This window comes from Taudactylus pleione, unplaced genomic scaffold (assembly GCF_031769625.1).
Source record: "Taudactylus pleione unplaced genomic scaffold, aTauple2 ptg000068l, whole genome shotgun sequence".
Lineage (NCBI taxonomy): Eukaryota > Metazoa > Chordata > Amphibia > Anura > Myobatrachidae > Taudactylus > Taudactylus pleione.
In genome coordinates this window covers 1,082,433-1,101,175 of record NW_028284470.1, presented here as the reverse complement: position 1 = coordinate 1,101,175, position 18,743 = coordinate 1,082,433, and the positions used below count along the sequence as shown (strand labels likewise).

The 18,743-nt window shown below is 44.0% G+C and overlaps 1 protein-coding gene across 1 annotated transcript in view; it reads left to right on the top strand.

The window, feature by feature from the left end:
• Positions 1–18,743, top strand: part of ADAMTS12 (ADAM metallopeptidase with thrombospondin type 1 motif 12) — a 727,141-nt gene that overhangs the window by 529,935 nt on the left and 178,463 nt on the right. The window contains exon 17 of the mRNA XM_088466956.1: positions 7,939–8,065. Within this exon, the coding sequence (XP_088323082.1) occupies positions 7,939–8,065 (127 nt within the window). The remainder of the gene's footprint in view (positions 1–7,938; positions 8,066–18,743) is intronic.

Here is an 18,743-nt window from a genome sequence, read left to right as displayed (position 1 = left end):
TTTCACCACCAGATAGATAAAGAATATACATTTTACTCAGCATCACATAAGACGTACTCTCGAATTGATTATATATTACTGTCACCTACATTGGCTACGGCTGCTTTGGCCTCATTTATTGAACCCCTTAGTTTTACAGATCATGCTTTAATTTGCATAGAATTTTCTCCCTCAATAACTGTTGGTAATATTTATAACTGGCGTTTCCCTTCATATTTGACTTCCTCTCATAAATTTAAAGATACAATACAATCATCCTGGAACTCTTATGTGTTTTCCAAAGTCCAACATTTAGAAACCCCCTTTTTATATTGGCAGGCTGCAAAAGCTGTCATTCAAGGGCAAATGATGTCCTTTACTGCACAACACCGCAAACATCACTCTCAGAAATTGCAGGATGCCCAATCTGCCCTGACACTAACTTATCAAGATTTTAGTAGATCTCCCTCGCCCCTTACCAGAACTAAATTCGAAGAGGCTAGACTTAGTTTTGATTGTTTGGTGCAGCAGGTTGTGGATCGTCAAGTCAATACTAGCAAATTTACTTTTCATATGCATGGAGATAGATCCGGTAAACTCCTGTCCAATCTCCTACGAGGCACCCGTACCCCTTCTACTATTTTATCCCTTACTGATAGTGCTGGCTCTCCTCAATATACTGGTCAGAAAATCAGTGAGGTATTTCATGATTTCTATTCTACTTTATATTCCCAAGATGCAATTGATACTACTGCCAGGGACTCATTTTGGCAAAAACTTACCCTTCCACAGTTCTCGATAGATCAAACTAAATTTTTATATCAACCAATTACCGAGGAAGAGGTTGCTGCAACTATTAAAAACCTTCCAAACTGCAAATCGCCAGGGCCGGACGGCTTTACTGGTGAGTTCTATAAGCTCCTTCAACCATCAATTATTACTCCTTTGACGAGTTTATATAATTCCATCCTCACTACTTGTACTCTCCCACCGGGTTTTAATGAAGCCTTTATTACAGTGCTGCCTAAGCCCGGTAAGGATCTTACTATACCAGCTTCATACCGCCCCATATCGTTATTAAACGTAGATTATAAAATTTTCACCAAAATTATTGCTAATAGATTTAAACAGGTTATTCCCTCCTTGGTCCATGAAGATCAAACAGGGTTTATTCAGGGGCGAAGCTCTGTCTCAAATATCCTAAAGGTACTGGCGGTATTGCAACAAATAGATGACTTTCATGAAGATGATCTCAGCCTATTATTATCTTTAGACGCCGAAAAGGCATTTGATTTGGTGGTTTGGGATCATCTTTATGAGGTACTTGGAAGGTTTGGTTTCCCATTGCAAATTATTAATTTGATTCGTGCATTGAATTTCTCTGCTTCCTCTAGGGTAGTTGCGAATAAACATATGTCTTCACAAATTTCCATTCAAAGGGGCACACGCCAAGACTGCCCACTTTCTCCGTTATTGTTCGCCCTAACATTAGAACCTTTGGCAATTTCTCTACGCAACAATTCCCTGTACAGCTGAAGTTATCCTTGTTTGCGGATGACATACTTTTATTTATATCGAAACCTGATATTTCAATACCGGCTATCTTAGAGGAGATACAGCGCTTCAGTTCATTTGCTGGCTACAAAATTAATTTTCAGAAATCAGAAATCTTGCCCCTCACACGTCCTGACCTGCTGCACCAGCATCCGGTACTCTCCTCTTCCTTTCATATTGCTGAAAAGAATATTAAATATCTTGGTATATATATTACACCCTCTATCAAAAATATCTACTCAGCCAATTTTCCGACAGTTATTGCTAGAATTACTAGACTGGTTAAACAATGGATGTCATTACCTCTGTCTCTTTTGGGACGTATAGCGGTAATAAAAAGTGTCCTTTTTCCAAAGTTAACATACCCACTTCAAATGCTCCCCATTTTGGTTTCCCCCATACATGCCTACCCTCCCGGTTTTCGCGGGAGGCTCCCGATTTTTCGGGTAACCCCCCGCACCCCCGGAAGGGTAGGCATTTCTCCCGCATTCTGCCCACTTCCTAGTGAAGTGGGCAGAATTAGGAGAATACCCGCGGCAATCGCGGGTCTCCGTGAAGGGGCGGGGCTTAAGCTGTGATTCTGCATGAATCACAGCATTTGGCCCCGCCCCCTATGTAAATTGTGCCCAATCGCGACAATTTTACCGCGAGGGGGCGGGGCTTAATGATGCGAATCGTCAAGCCCCGCCCCCGTCGGCCCCCTGCTGCTTCTCTTACCCGGGCTTCTCCCGGGAAGAGAATATTAAAGGTAGGCAACCCTGGTTTCCCCATCTGATACCAAGATATGTACAAATATTTTTCAATCTTTTCTCTGGAAAAACAAAAAACCTAGAATTGCCAGAGCTAGATTAGTTTTACCAAGAGCTAAGGGAGGATTGGGTTTGCCAGATGTAAAGACTTTCTGCCAGACAGCATTGTTTCGTTATATATCAGATTGGTGTTTGGGACTTGCTCATTTCACAAACCCACAAATAGAAAATGCTTTATTTTATCCTTACTCTATAGTAGCGATTCTACATATGCCTCGCTCTAAAATACCAGTTTGTATTATACATAATTTTTTATTCAAAGACACTTATAAAGCATGGATAGCTATTCATAAGAAATTGAAATCTTACCCTACATTCACTAATTACCTTACAATATGGGGTAATCTTGTCTTCCCACCCTCGCTAACTATCTCCCATTATACCACATGGAAACAGAAGGGTATAGCGAAAATCAGAGATGTATTTGATCCGGGGGGACGATTTTATTCATTCTCAGAGCTTCAAGAAAAATACAATATTCCACACTCACAATTTTTTCTTTATTTACAAGTCAGGCATTTTCTTTTTAGCAGGTTGCCTCCTGGTACCAAATCTTTACCTATGTCAGATTGTACATTACATTCTCTATTTACACTCTGTTCATCCATTAAATTCAAACTACGTTTCATATATAATGATTTGTTATTTACTACTGCCAGTTTATGGACCTGAGTATGGAAAGCTTGGTCGACGGATTTCCCTGACTTTAACTCCTCTGATGTTATACTGTCCACAATGCGGTGCACTATGAGTTCTCTTGTTTCTTCTAAATTACAAGAGGTTCATTTTAAATTTATGAACAGAGCTTATATATCACAGGCACAGAGGCACTCTATCTCACATGACGTCTCTGGCGATTGCCCAAAGTGTCATTCCTCTTCTGCAACATTTATACATAATGTGTGGCAATGCTCTAAGGTCAAAAAGTTTTGGCGTAAGCTTCATAATTTTATTGTGGATATGACTAAACTTATTTTACCTTTTTCTTGGGCTCCATTATTACTAATAGATTTTACACCTTGGATTCAGTCATCCTTACCTAAAGAATATATCCCGTTTTGTCTTTACTGATTACAATTGCTAGAAAGGCTATTTTACAAAAATGGCTATCCCCGAACCCACCATCGATTGGTATGGTGAAAACTGAACTACTTTCTATTCTATATTTTGAGAGAAGGAGAGCTTTAATTGATATAGAAAAAGGGATTACACGCTTTCATAAGAAATGGGAACTTTATTTGGACTATCTCCCCCCGGATGATGTAACATATATAATGAAAATATTTGAAAATACCTCGTGGTCATTAATGCGCAGTCTTATATAAATAAATGTATTGAATTATAATACTTGAGCTCTGTTTCTTTTATACTCTTGAATATGTATTGTGATATACTAATCAAAAAGTAACTTCATTCTTTTCTTTTTTTTCTTTTCTTTAATTTCTGTGTTTCTTTTTCTTTTTCTGTATTTGTTTGATATATAATTAAAAAGATGGTATTGGAATTTTTCAAAGTAATTGCACTATTTGTTACTTTCGGAACTGAGATTGATTGTACTTTTGTATATTCTGTGCAAACTTTATTTTTGTTGTCATGAATGCTCTTACAATACTAATAAAAATTGTTTTTCAAAAAAAAAACAGTGTTATAATGGGGGTAAGGTAAAATGAGGGAGATTGGTAGACTCTTCAGGGAGACAGGGAGATTGCTGCTATTTCAGGGAGTCTCCCTGACAATGAGGGAGAGTTATCAAGTATGGTGTGGCCAGAGCCATGTGGGTGTGTACATCCTTACCTCCTTACACTGTCAGCCCCTCTGTCTCTCTAAATACATACAAGTAAAAAAATGCATATTTTTGTAAGACAACTAAAAAAAAACTGTTTAAATACATATAATTTATGGCTGACTGTGTGACCAGCTGGTCATCATCATGCTGATGATGGGCTTATGAGACCTGGAACTGTAACTCCATATGCCCTAATGTTAATCTGGCCCTGGCGCTTGGAAATGATTGAGGGTGTGGGCAGAACACTTTGTGAACACTCGATTACATGTTTAATATTCCAAGTATTTGGCTTAAGCAGTGGTTTCCACCGATGGGCGTAATCCCTGAGCACAGCGACTAATTAATTGGGAGGTGGGGGGTAATTGCATTGCAGAACAATATAACAATGCAACACAATGTGATTTCAATACTTTCAAGGTGACAATGCAGTTTAGTATGATACGTTCTTAGTTTTTACTAGGATACGAGGGCAAATTACTTCCTAAGGATTTTCATACCTGGGGGGAGAATACAGATTCCTACAGTATCTTCCGATCAATGCACAAAGCTTCTGACACTTGTATCTGACTAATGCAGCCTAAAGCACTTCCCGATTGTCTGCCATATCTGTTTTCTCTTTGTATTTCTATGCACAATGTGACATGATCCATCTTCATTTCATTTCCTGAATAATGTCCCCACTCATAAAATATTTTATCTGTGATTAACCTCCTGAACAAGTGCTGGGCTCACCATAGTTACAGCTCTATTGCACTCCATCTCACAGGCTGATTATATGCTCTCAGGCTGATTATACGTTTCTTCCGGCCCGTGGTTTAAATTAAACCGTAGATGTGATGAATTGATCTGTTGTTGCAAGCTGGGCCGTGGATTCTAGCTGTCAGGAGATGTGTGGGGCGATGTTAAAGGTCCCTTTTAGAGTCATTGGTGGGGTGGGGCTTTAGCTCATTGTAGAAGACTGAGCAATACTTACTGTTCACTTCTGACACATAAAAATGCATAGGTAACTGAAACTCCGTATTATCCAACACAGCAATGACTGATGTGCAATGAAAATGTAAAAGATTTGAAAATGTATTGAATGAGACATTTATATATTGGACCAAGCACAAATATTGTGCAATATCTATTCAATAAATCACCTTTGTGCTCTGAAATACATAGCAAAAGGGTCTATTGTGGATCCCTTTCAATAGCTTCATAGACGACACACAATCCTCAGGACACTTTAAAAGAAACATAATATACTTAGCATAATACTATTTATAAACATTTTTATTCCAAAGAGTATGTATCAAACTCACCATAAAATCGCTTGTAATTCTGATATGTCTGATACACATACTCTGGATACTGATTCAAGATGTTAGCCAGTATTCCTCCCTCTGCCAACCAAAGGGAACACAGAATAGGCAGTACCAGGTGTCCAGCTTCAGTGCCACAGCAATCACTGACCCGTTTCATCCCAATAGGACTTGTTTCAAAAAGTAGATGCATGTGTCGGTGACCATCTTTATGGCTTTATATAGGGCCATCCATTAGCTTAATTGGTCACATGACTTATCCAATTAACTTTATATGTCATTTAACAAAATACATATTTTTACATGTATGCTGAATTTACAAACATCCAATATGCATACAATTATAATACAATACACGTATAAAGCTTTAAAATCAGTAACACACCATTTATTTTGGAGCACAAAGTTGATTTATTGATGGTAATGCACAATTAGAGCACGTCTCTCTTTTTCTTTGTTTCCAGATTCCTGTTTGACACTAACTGACATTGGTGTTGGAAAAAAAGGAGGGGAGGGGGTTTAACCCCCTATTTTCCTTAAGCACACTGAATTGTACCTGCAACAGTACATGAAGACTATATGGTGATAGAAATTCAGAGATATTAGTTGCATGCATATGCTGGGCTGGACATGTTTTGGGGTGCCCTGCGCCCCAGACGTGAACCCCTTATTGTTAGGGACTGCTAGTAACAGAGAAGCCGTGGCGTGGCCTAGCAGCTTCCCATGGATTTGCAAATGCATGCAACTAATATCTCTGAATTTCTATCACCATATAGTCTTCATGTATTATTGCAAGTACAATTCAGTGTGCTGAGGAACAATAGGGAGTTACCCGCCCCCCCTTTTTCCTACTTGGTATGACCCCTCCCTTTCATGCACCTGAAGAGTACTGCCAGATCGATTTAAGCAGCTGCCATTATTTTTTTGAATGGTGTTGGAAAGACAGAAACTTGCTAATACAAAAGGACATTATCGGTTGATTAATATAGATTGTATAATATTGCAGTAATTGAGAAGTGCCTACACATTATTGTAATATATATACTTAAACTACAAATTGGATGTGGGTCACATCAGCTGCTCCGACCTCCTCGCATCTCCTCCCCCTCCCATCCTCTGTAATACTTACCTCCCCCCAACCTGCCCGTGGACCCTGGTCATCTTTTGTCCCATCGCTGCAGTGTGTGCAAAGAGAGTTGGGGCAGATACCGTGTATGTTAGAAGTTTTGTCACAGACCAATTTGATAGCAATAGATTTATAATTACATCTCCTCAGTACACATCATAAAGCCGTATTCAATTTGAGCCGAGCCGCGATACTTTTTTGCGTCCCGGACTTTTCGATTACTTCGCCTGTTTTGTAGGCGGGAAAGTATCGCGCGCGTGCCCGCTTTACCCCGTATTCAATTTGAAAGTACGGGAAATCGGGACCCGGCGATACTGTAACAAGCGGAAAGTATTGTCAGATTTGGGGAAATCAGCCTGACACTCCCCAAAAGATGCTCAGACATGGGGGTTAGCTATGGTACCCCCCGATTTGGCTTGCTGAAGGTATTTGGTCTTTTTAAACGGCCTTAATAGCTGCTAAATAGCATTTTTCTATATGTGGTGCAGAATAGTATTCAGGAGTATTTTTTCCTGAAAATAACTTATCCCAGCAAATTTGTGGTACTTGAAAATGGGGGTCAGCATATTTAATAGTTGCTAAAGTGAAGTTGAAAAAGTCATGAAAAATCCACCTGCCGCAAGCACCTGCAGTCAAAAAAACACTTGGGGCGTACTTGGGGAAACCCCCCCAGAGTCAAGTTTGCTAGTTTTTTTTTTAAATTTTGACACAGTTTACCTTTAGGGGACTGTCTGAAGGCTGCACAGGGGTTCCGGCAACGTTGCACCCCAAAACCCCAATTCTGCACTTTTTTCCGCCTGCTATTCATAGGCGAAACTTTTTCGCCTATGACATTGCATTGCTTTCAAATTGAATACGGGGTAAAAGCAAAACAGGCGAAAATGACGTCATTGCCGAAAAAGTATCGCGGATCCGGACTTTTCGCCTCAAATTGAATAAGGGCCATAGTTTATTCTCCATAATTTGCAAGATGTTAGACTAGGCTCTTAGATCTGCCCACTTTCTTGGGGAAGTGGGTTGTTCAGGGTATTAATGATGCGTTTCGCTATGAATCAAGTCATTGTGACACAGCACCTGCACTTCCCACCTGCACCTGCTCTCCGAGGTCTTCTGGAGAGCATTGATAATATATCAATAAGTATGTCACACATCAAAGCCTGCACCAGCAAGTTTACCCCTTCAGACAGCTCTGTTGTTATTTAATAATTGGCGTCTGCGTGTTCTTCTTCCTCCAACTTTTCCTGAACTGCTTTATCCTTTTAGCTCCTTTGTAAAAAAATAACTCCATAAATATACTGATTTTTTTTTTCCTGTTTCATTGAGATATTGAAATTAATATTTTTTTTATTAATTTTTAATGATCTTATATTTATCTGACAGGTGTTCAGCGCCAGATTGCCAGATGCGTAAAGAAAGGGAAAGGAGTTGTTAAAAACACTTTCTGTGATCCCGATGAGCAGCCAATGTCGAGGCAGAAGAAGTGTAACCTGCAGGACTGCCCCGCAAGGTAAATATGTATGTGAATGAGGCTTTTAGCTGAGGATCGCCAGTCTCAGATGAAGCTTCTGTAATAAACGTGAGCACTGGAAGCTAAACATAGATTATTGACGTGGTTCATAATATGACTTCATGTCTTATTCCACTCAAAAGTGACAATGTATAGTTATACATAAGTGCAGAATACTGTCTGGGTTCTGGTGATAGAGACGTGGAGATGTCCTCTGTCCTGGCAGCAGCTTCTTGTAGATGCAACCTATCATGTCATACCAATAGCTTATATCATAATCCTGCAATTTGGTAATTCCCTCCTAGCCCCCAGCCAAGAAACCTTTATCACACAGGCAGCATCTACAAGAAGTTGTTTGGTGAGGATGCGCTTTGTGGTGGAGTGGGGTAAAGGGGTGTGTGGTAAGGATTGTCTGGGGTGGGGATAAGAGGGATGAGGGCTGGTGCTGCACCGTGCGAGTAGGGGTACCTGGTCTTACTTAAAGTTAGTTATGGATGGGTTGACGTGCTCTCCTGGGTAGTGTGTAGAGGTGGGGGGAGGGGATGGGGAAAGGGGAGTGGTAGGGAAAGGGTTGGGTAGTCAGTGTGTATTGTGGTGGGTGTTTTGTGGTGGGTTGGGTGGTCAGTGTGTATTGTGGTGGGTGTTTTGTGGTGGGTTGGGTAGTCAGTGTGTATTATGGTGGGTGTTTTGTGGTGGGGTGCGAAGAACCACAGATTGCTGGGTGAGTGAGTAGAAGTGATATATTTATTCAATTAGTGTTTAGTTGTGTAGACACAAGTTCCTTCCTTTGGTTGGAGGCACAGTGCTCCTCGGGAATTTGTTGTCTCTGGATAGTTCGTGGGGGCGTGCTGCCTGATGGGGGTGATCTGGTGCAATCCACAGTATGGGTGGTGGATGGACCCTTTGAGGGGGCTCCTTTACATGCGGTGCTTACTCCTGTAACACCAGCCACGTGATCTACCTACTACAGTGCACATGCAACCGAACAATTAGGCCACTGAAAACCAGAGTGGCAGAACACCTCAGGAACATCTCAAACAAATCTGACAACCACAACGTCCCAATACACTTCCAGGACAAACACCAGAGCAACCCCAAAGATCTAAAATTCACAGGCATCAAAACCATCAAAAAGAACTGGAGAGGAGGCAATATAATCAAACTACTCAACAAAGAAGAACTTAAGTGGATGTTCACATTGCGCACCTTCACACCGTACGGCCTCAACATTGATAACGAAATCCAGTCAGTCATCTCTAAATAAACATACGATAAAACCTCCACTTAGTACCATCAACACCACACCCAAAGGAACATAACACTTGCCACCCACCATCACCAACATCATCACCTGCCATCACCCACCACACCACCAGACACACCACCACCAACCACACTACCAACCCACAATCAGCACATCCTGCGACTAACCACTACCAATAACACCATAACCCGAGGCACCACTCACCCCTGCCAACACCACCCCCCCAATAAGACACAATCGTATAAACCCAGAAACTACACCAATGATCCCAAGCACCCCAGATCAGCCACCGAACAGACTTAACAAACACAACTAAGCACACTACACAAACACACATTCAGTCACAATTACAGACACCACTTGAACCCCAATTACACACCACTACTACAGACACAATGCAATTAGACCCACACAACAGACTAAACAGACACCCACACTCCATCACAGACGACGAAAAATACCCAGCAACACATTTCATAAAGACACCGATAAGGCTAATGAACGAACACCCAGCAACACGGGCAAACCCGGTACTATGTCTCAATAAACATGCCATATACCCAAAACAAACCCCACAATGAAACCTCACGCCCGCACACATCTCATCACACACCATGCCAGCCGCCCTAGCAACCGCCGTCCACCGATCACTCCGCCCATCTGGCACATACCCGCCATCATAGCCACCCAAGTCACGGCACCATCAAAACCCCCATAGACCCGGCGTAACTCACAGCCCCTCAACCAAACACACCGGCCCTTCCTCCTACCCCAACACACACCACGACATGCCAACCTACGATATTGCTCAGACACGCCCCCACACACGTTACACCATCCATGGCCCCCATCAGCTCCACACACACATACATATCCACACTTCCCGATCTGAGAGCAGTCACCAACACCTACACTTATGTTTTGACACCGTAGTCCTCAAGCAGCCCCGCACACGCCCACACATCCAGACTGCCTGATTGGACATCTGTCACCCACACCAACCACGCAGCCAATTTCAACACTCCCACATGCCTCTGATTGGCCCAGAGATGACAGCTGACCAATCAATAGCCCAGGACTCCGCTGTTAAATAGCCAGCCCTCACAACAGTTCAGTAACTCCTTGAGAAAGGTCAACGGGCCGCAACGCGTCAGAGACTTCCACATCTGCACCAAGATTACTTACCTCTGAACTCTAGAACTTCGTCCAATGCTTCACCCGACCGCTTGCACTTCACCAGCGACACTCAGAACCATGTCCCGGGGCCCGCACACCCACGTGCAGCAGCAGCGGCACGCCCCTACAGACACCGGCACCTCTCACACACACACGGCTGCACCCCCGCCAGCGTGCAACGCACGCAGCCGTGCCAGCATCAGGGCATGCAACTTCTCAACAGCGTTGGGTCGAGTTCGCCACACACAGCCGGCACCCACCACACCGCAGCTACCATCGTGGCACGCGCTACTGCCTCGCACCCACATAGGGTGAACGCACACAGCCAGCGGGCCCCCCCTGCCCTGCACCACAGAAGTCGATCACCTATAGGTAGGTAACAACCATCTCTCTTTGACAGTGCAGGACGCCGCCACTGGGGACACCCCCCAACCGGAATCGGTATGCAATACCGCCGGCCGCATGGCCGGCAGTTCGATTCCCGGCAGCATCAGGCCGACAGTGGAACAGATCCCGTCAGCGGCAGCCCGACAGCGCTGGAAATCCCGATCGTCCCTAGGTAAGTATTAACTAACCTAACCTACCCCCCCAAACCCTAACCCTCCTTTAGGGGTGCCTAACCCTAACCTCCCCCCCAGTGCCTAACCCTAATCCCCCCTCTAAGTGCCTAAACCTAACCCCCCCTTCCCCGCTGCCTAAATCTAAGTCCCCCGGGGGGTGCCTAACCCTAACCTCCCCCTGGGGGTGCCTAACCCTAACCCTCCCTCCCCCTAGCCTAGCCCTAACCTCCCGGAGGGTGCCTAACCCTAAGTCCCCCCCGGGAGCCCTAAACCTTACCCTCCCCCGCGCGGCTGTCCGCTCGCGGTGCCCGGCATCCCTTCGATCGGGATGCGGGGCGCCGGTCTCCTGGCATCAGTGAAATGAGCAGAGTCTACATCTAGACGCTGGTCATTTCAACCTCACCGGGATATGACAGTCGGGAAGCCGGCTGTCGGAATAATGTCAGCCGGCTTCCTGATTGCATCCCCCCCAACCACTACCACGAAAGCATCCCAGTTCCCAAGACTGTAGACCATAGGTCCAGCAGGTGAACATGTGGCTTAATTGTTTGGTTGCATGTGCACTGTAGTAGGTAGATCACATGGCTGGTGTTACAGGAGTAAGGACCGCATGTAAAGGAGCCCCCTCAAAGGGTCCACCCACCACCCATACTGTGGATTGCACCAGATCACCCCCATCAGGCAGCACGCCCCCACGAACTATCCAGAGACAACGAATTCCCGAGGAGCACTGTGCCTCCAACCAAAGGAAGGAACTTGTGTCTACACAACTAAACACTAATTGAATAAATATATCACTTCTACTCACTCACCCAGCAATCTGTGGTTCTTCGCACCCCACCACAAAACACCCACCATAATACACACTGACTACCCAACCCACCACAAAACACCCACCACAATACACGCTGACCACCCAACCCACCACAAAACACCCACCACAATACACACTGACTACCCAACCCTTTCCCTACCACTCCCCTTTCCGCCTTTCCCCTCCCCCCCCACCTCTACACACTACCCAGGAGCGCATGTCAACCCATCCATAACTAACTTTAAGTAAGACCAGGTACCCCTACTCGCACGGTGCAGCACCAGCCCCCATCCCTCTTATCCCCACCCCAGACAATCCTTACCACACACCCCTTTACCCCACTCCACCACAAAGCGCATCCTAACCAACCAACTTCTTGTAGATGCTGCCTGTGTGATAAAGGTTTCTTGGCTGGGGGCTAGGAGGGAATTACCGAATTGCAGGATTATGATATAAGCTATTGGTATGACCTAAGAGGTTGCAATAGGTACCAGCGGGTGTAAAATGGAGGTTAGTCCATGCAAGGAGAACCTTAACCAGGCTTGCAGGTTTATTGGTAACAATTGTAACACAAGGGTTAAATAGTGGTGTGCAGTATACACAGCGATGGTGTGTAGGCTGTGCATGAACAGTGACATCACCGGGTCGAAGGTCATGCCTCTGGCTGACACTGGGTTCTAATGCCCAGAGTATATAATTTCAGAGAGGAGACAGGACAGCACAGGAGAGTTTGTTGTATTCTCCTCTCTGCTTTTATTCTGAAGAAGGTGTTACCTTACCACCATTATATACTTCCTATGATATCAGACCCGATTTCTTTCTTTTGCGCAATACGCTGAAGTCCCTCCATATCTTTGGATCCGTTCGAATCGGAATCCGTCCCATGGGCAGCAAAAAGTTGCATGTGCACATGTTTAAAGGTCCAGGACTTTCAGGAACCAAAGCCATGTTGCAAGTCACAAACTGTGGATGACGGTCGCAGGAAACGCTGTATTCATTTAATGCATCTAATGGAGCGTACACACGGTCAGATTTGTCAGACTTGTCAGATTTGTCAGATGAACGATTAAACGATTTGAACGATTTTGCCAAAGTTTTGAACGATTTGAACGATTGAACGATTTTTGACTGCATTAAAATGAATGGAATCGTCCAAGTCTGACTGCAAACACATCAGATGTCAGAAATCGTTATCTGACCATCGGGAACGCGCATCGTTGATCGTCCATCGTTCAGGCATGTCAGATATGAACGATTTTCCTTCAGATATGAACGACTGAACGATTTTTAAATCGTTATCGTTCATATCTGAAGGAAAAATCTGACCGTGTGTATGCACCATAAGTCACATCCATTAAAAGCAAATAAAGTTTGGATTTGCAACTTGTTTGATTAGAATCTCACATGCTCCAGTAAAATTAAGCACTTATTATTAGAGCTGTGTGCAGACCCCCATGTTTTGGTTTTGGTTCTAAATCATCATCAGTTTTTGGTTTTGGCCAAACCACCCTGAAGTGTTTTGGTTTTAGCTCTGAATTCATGTAACTTGGACCAGTTTGTTCCTACAGTATTATTAACATCAATAATATTACTTTATTCATTTTACAATCTGGGCATTTTGAAGGTTAGAGGACAGCACCTGTGGTCCTTGAAGTGTATCAGGTTCCCCATTGGTGATCTCTAACAAGATTCCAACACAGAGCACGGACCTATATATAATATAACTGGCGTTATTTGGTACATGGAAACATGGCATAGGAGGGGTGACCACCCTATGTGGTATTACACCTTGTTTGATGTACTTTTCACAGTTTGCAAAACATGACAAAGATATGATATGACATGAAAAAATTCATGGGAGAGTGCAACAAGCATCAGGAAATGAAGCTATAACTCCTGGCACCACACTAATTCCCCTTTCACACTGAAATCCTCGGTCCATTCCGGGTTATTAAACATACTTTCAGCGTGTGTTATAGCTCCTATACCCCTTTCACACTGCACCTTGGACCCGGATTATTCCTGTGAAAGGGTCCGGGGCTGGTCTGGAGATTACAGGGGAACCCGATGCATTTTTTCCCCTGTAATTCCAGAATCAGGACAAGATCAGAGCCCAGTGCTGGTTGTGCTAAGTACAGGGGAAACCCAACGCAACTTTTCCCCTGTACTTAGACAACCAGGACTGGCTATGAAAAGTCCGGGGCTAATCCTGTTTTAGGGGGGGAACCCCACATCATCTTTTTAAATTAATTTAACTCTTTCTAAGCTTGTTACAGTAAGATACATGCAGACATATCACTGATGTATGCATGTATCTGTGTCAGTCTGACCTGCTCGTGCTGAAATTGAAAGCATGAAGCAGGTTTATTCATTTGGGGATTTGAAGTTCGATTTTGTGTTCGATTTCCAATCGAATCATAGTAAATAAGGGATTTGTGTGTTGGTCTATGTAAAAGTACAAATGTTTTTCCAGTGTTCGATTTTGAGCGGGATTTGAAAAAAATTCGGTTTTATGTTCGATTTTACATTTGATTTAGCCTTTAGTAAATACCCAAATGCAAAATCAAATGTACTGTAAATCGAATGCAAATCGAATGTCAAATCACTCAAAAATCAAAACCGACCTTTAGTAAATTTACCCCCTAACCTCATAAGAACCGAATTTGAAGAAGACATTTGTGACATATCGAAATATGGCTGAGCAATGCCTCTACCTATCCAAAAGTCAATTGCATGAATAACTTTACATTATTTTGCATTCACCACATTCTAAACAATATGAGCAGCTGTCAATGTATACTGCAGGGTCGACTTCTATTGTTTAATTATAGCTTCATTGACAGAAAATTCCAGCTTTCTAAATTATAAACTGTCATGTTTCATAGCTGTTAATTATTTAACTGGATGCCACACGCCAGATATCTCATTAATATTTCATACTGTGAAATTTCCAATGGGTTGGAAATGTGTAAATATTTTTTACCCCATAAAATGAATGAAAGTTATTGGTTCACTTAGCTGCAGCAAAGCGGTTTAGTTAAGACCCAGCTTATATATTATTTGCAATAATATTTTTAATTAGACAGGTTTCCTCTCTAGACATTAAATAGAAAATGTGTTTGATGCTTAAAAAAAGAAAGTAGAAAGGGAAAAAAAAGTAAGTTGATGTGTTAGACAGGAGTTCATTTATATTCAAGGTACGAACTTTGATCAGTATTAAATTAAACTGAAACGCATGTTCCATTACTTTCATTAGCTGCGAAGTGTTAGACAGTAAGGCACGAGGGTGCACTGACAAGTCTTGTAACATACTGGGTGAAAAAGAAAACATAACCCCCACCATGGTCTAGGCCTAGATAGATTAAAGAGTGGTGAAGGCTGGTATTTCTTAAATTAATATTCTTATGATAATTAGAGGGAAAGTAATTGGAGTTTAAAGGCAAACGCAAGGGGGGTTTCCGTATGCCTGGAAACCCACCTCCCCAGCACATACCATGACCACAGTAGAAATAGTAATAGAATAGAATTTTACTAGTGCTACATGTTGTTCTCAATATCACAAATGAAATAATTAGTACCACCTGTGGATCTTTTAACATGTATCAGCCAGTAATAAATAACCTGTGCACCAAATAGGAGATCTGGAAAACATGCACTGTTAGGGATGCATTGGTATAGAGCCCAATATGTACACATATGTCCAGGAAAATGCTAGGTTCTTCTGCTGCTCCTCCAGGCTCCCGGACTTGCTCCAATGCTCTGGATTGGTGCTCAAATTTAAAATAAAAACATTCAGCTCAGACAGGATGGCCCTACTGCCGCATCTAATGGCTTACTGTGATCCTGTATGTGCTGGAATTATGACACACAATACACATTGTATGATGCATATTAAAGCTGGATAAGTACTAATTCTGCCCTCTTCATGGACTGGCCACACTCACTCTAAAATCAAGCATTTGGAAACCCCACTCTAGAAATCCTGTGATTGCCCCTGGGTTATATATATATATATATATATATATATATATATATATATATATGAGACACACACACACATATCATACACACACAACATTCAGTACAACACACATAGCATTCACAAGGCATACACACACTGTATACCTACAAACTCACACACACAGAGCATACTTACACACACACACGTGTGGGCTCTGCTGCTTGGACTTCCTCATAGGTGCCGGGCTGCTGGGCGACCATGATCCTCCCTCTCCCATGCTGACACGCTCCCTCTGAAAGGACTGTAACTGCAGCATAGACGCGCGGCCCGGACCCTGCCGTTTCAGTTGTCAGCGCTTCCGTGTCAGGTGGTATGACGCGGAAGCGCTGACAGCTAAACAGGCATTGGCCGGGCAGCTCCGATTATGGTGTGGCCGGTGCAGAGACAGAGACAAGACTGTCTCCGTCTTTAAAAAAATAAATAAATTTGGTCCGTCGGAGGGGTTTCTGGGTACTCAGAAACCCCCCCTGCGTGCGCTACTGGTTTAAAGGGACGTTATCATGAAAAAAATGTTTTGCTTTTAATGTTTTATGGCTTTAAAAACAGACTTGGTTTCCAATCAGCGTTGGATAAAAAAATCTATTTGAAACGTCCTTTCTCTGTTTCAGATGAATAATTACTAAGTATATATGAATTGGTGAAGCAGCACAGTGCCGGGCCCCATAGTAATATTTGGGAAGATCCTGGCAGTGCAGCTCCAGGCTCCCTGGGCCCCTGCTCTGCTCTCACTGGTACATCGGGGCGGATTCAGATTCATACGTGAACCCGATGGTTTACGCAAAACCACAATGTTTAATGATCGACAAATGCGCATAATCCGTACTGCGCACGTGCCAATCACGGACTGCAGCGGCGGTCGCAGGCTTCCTAAGCCGCAGCATTGCCTGGGGGTGGGGCAGGGGCTGTGATGGGCAGCGTGTTTTTTAAACCTCTGCATGTCGGGCCCCGTTTTTCAAGGCGTCCGAGGTTAGTGACTGCGTTTTCCGGCACAGCTTCACTGGCCCCGGCAGAGTAAAAACATCGGCCAGCCTGCATAGCCTAAGGGTTACTCGGATGGAAGATGTTCTCGCAGATGATCCGATGCTGCGTCCGCGGATGGAACAGCGTATCACAGGAGCCGGCAGGAGGTGTCTATTTACACAAAGACAGAGCTGTGGTGTATACTGCGTACAACTCTGATTCAGGCCCATTGTCCGAAGATGTCCCTGCTCTGCCCAGATTGGGTACAGCCGCTTGTTCAAATCCCAACTACAGAAGCGCGACAGGACAAGATCCCGACTAGGGCTGGTAAGTACCCTAACCCTCCCCTGTCCCCCCGGGGGTGCCTAAACCTAACCATCCCTTCCCGCACCCTAAACTTAACCCTCCCAGGGGTGCTTAGCCCTAGCCTCCCCCCAGTGGCACCTAAGCCTAACCCCCCCCATCACCTAGCCTAACCCTCCCCGGGGGCTGCCTCACCCTAAGTCCCCCCAGGGGGCCCTAAACCTAACCCCCACCCCCCCTCCCCCTGCACGGCTAAGTATTAAGACGCCCAGACTTATTTAGAACGGTCCGGCGTCTTTCTGTATTCCGGTGTCTGGATTAAGACAGGCGTCGGTATTTCGATGCCTATCTTAAATCCCCCTTCGGGCTTTAGTTGCCGGGATATAGACCAACGGCATGTAGTCCGCCAGTCTAATAACTACATTCCCTCTGCCCTATTGTATGGGCTCAGTAACCTCCACACCTCCTTTGGTGGAACAATTGCACTGGGCACATGGCTCACTTTCACCCCCAAGATGCCCTCTTCTGCCCGGTACTTCCTGCTTCTGCTGAGTTGCAGCAGCCAATCGCGATAAATATTGCGGTGCATTCGGAGTGCCATTCCCTTTAAATGTTATGTTGTTTGCAGGTCCATAATGAGAGGTGCATGACTGATGCCGCAGCCAAAGGTGTAAGTCCGATTGCCACGATGGCAATCTTTTTCACCATCTGGGTTACACAGTACATAGAGAGGTGTTTGTCACCCATCTTTTTTTCTAAGTTCTTGTCTTCCTGCTCCTTGTTCTGTGAGGTCATGATTAGTGTGTTGGGAGTGGGGAAGGAGGTTTGCGGCCCAGAGCCTCTCTGCACCCTGCTACAGTATATTTCCCGGGTGGCTCCCAAAAATCAGGTGCTGCTCCTGGGCACACGGAAAGGCATACAAGTATCCCGCAGTGCCACCCCGTCCTCCTGGCGCTGCCCATTTCCCCAAGTAAAGTAGGCTGGCTGGGTGGCCAATAACATGATTTATGCTTAACCACGTCATCTTGACCACGTCCCTGCTTTACAATGACATTAATATCAGCATTGTATAGGGGGCATGGCCACAATGACGTGATCATGCTGACACGCCTCCTGCACTGCCCACCTATACCATGCCATGGCAGCCATACTCCCCACCACTGTGCCAACCTGGTTACCCTCTCCCGGAGGGAGCAGCCAGGATGTCGGCAAGTATGTGCTACAGCAATATGTTGTTAGTCCAAAGCCTTAGGTATCCTCCTAGGTATTGGTAGCACCCAAATATGAGAACAATTAATCAGTCGTATCTTGGTCCTGTACCAAAGCAAAACTTTAAACTCCCTCTTGAAGGATGAAAAAATACGTAATAGAGATAGAAAAGGTGACATCTGAAATACTTCTGTTTCCACAGAATTTAAAACACACCTTTATTAAATGATGATGCATATTGTTTAGAAACCTTCTATCGGATGGAGTGAGTCGTGTGCAAGTTACTTAACAAATGTCATATAACCATAAATAAAGACACTGAGATGTAGATTTGGCAGAAAAACTGTTAGCTATTTATTAAAATAAATATA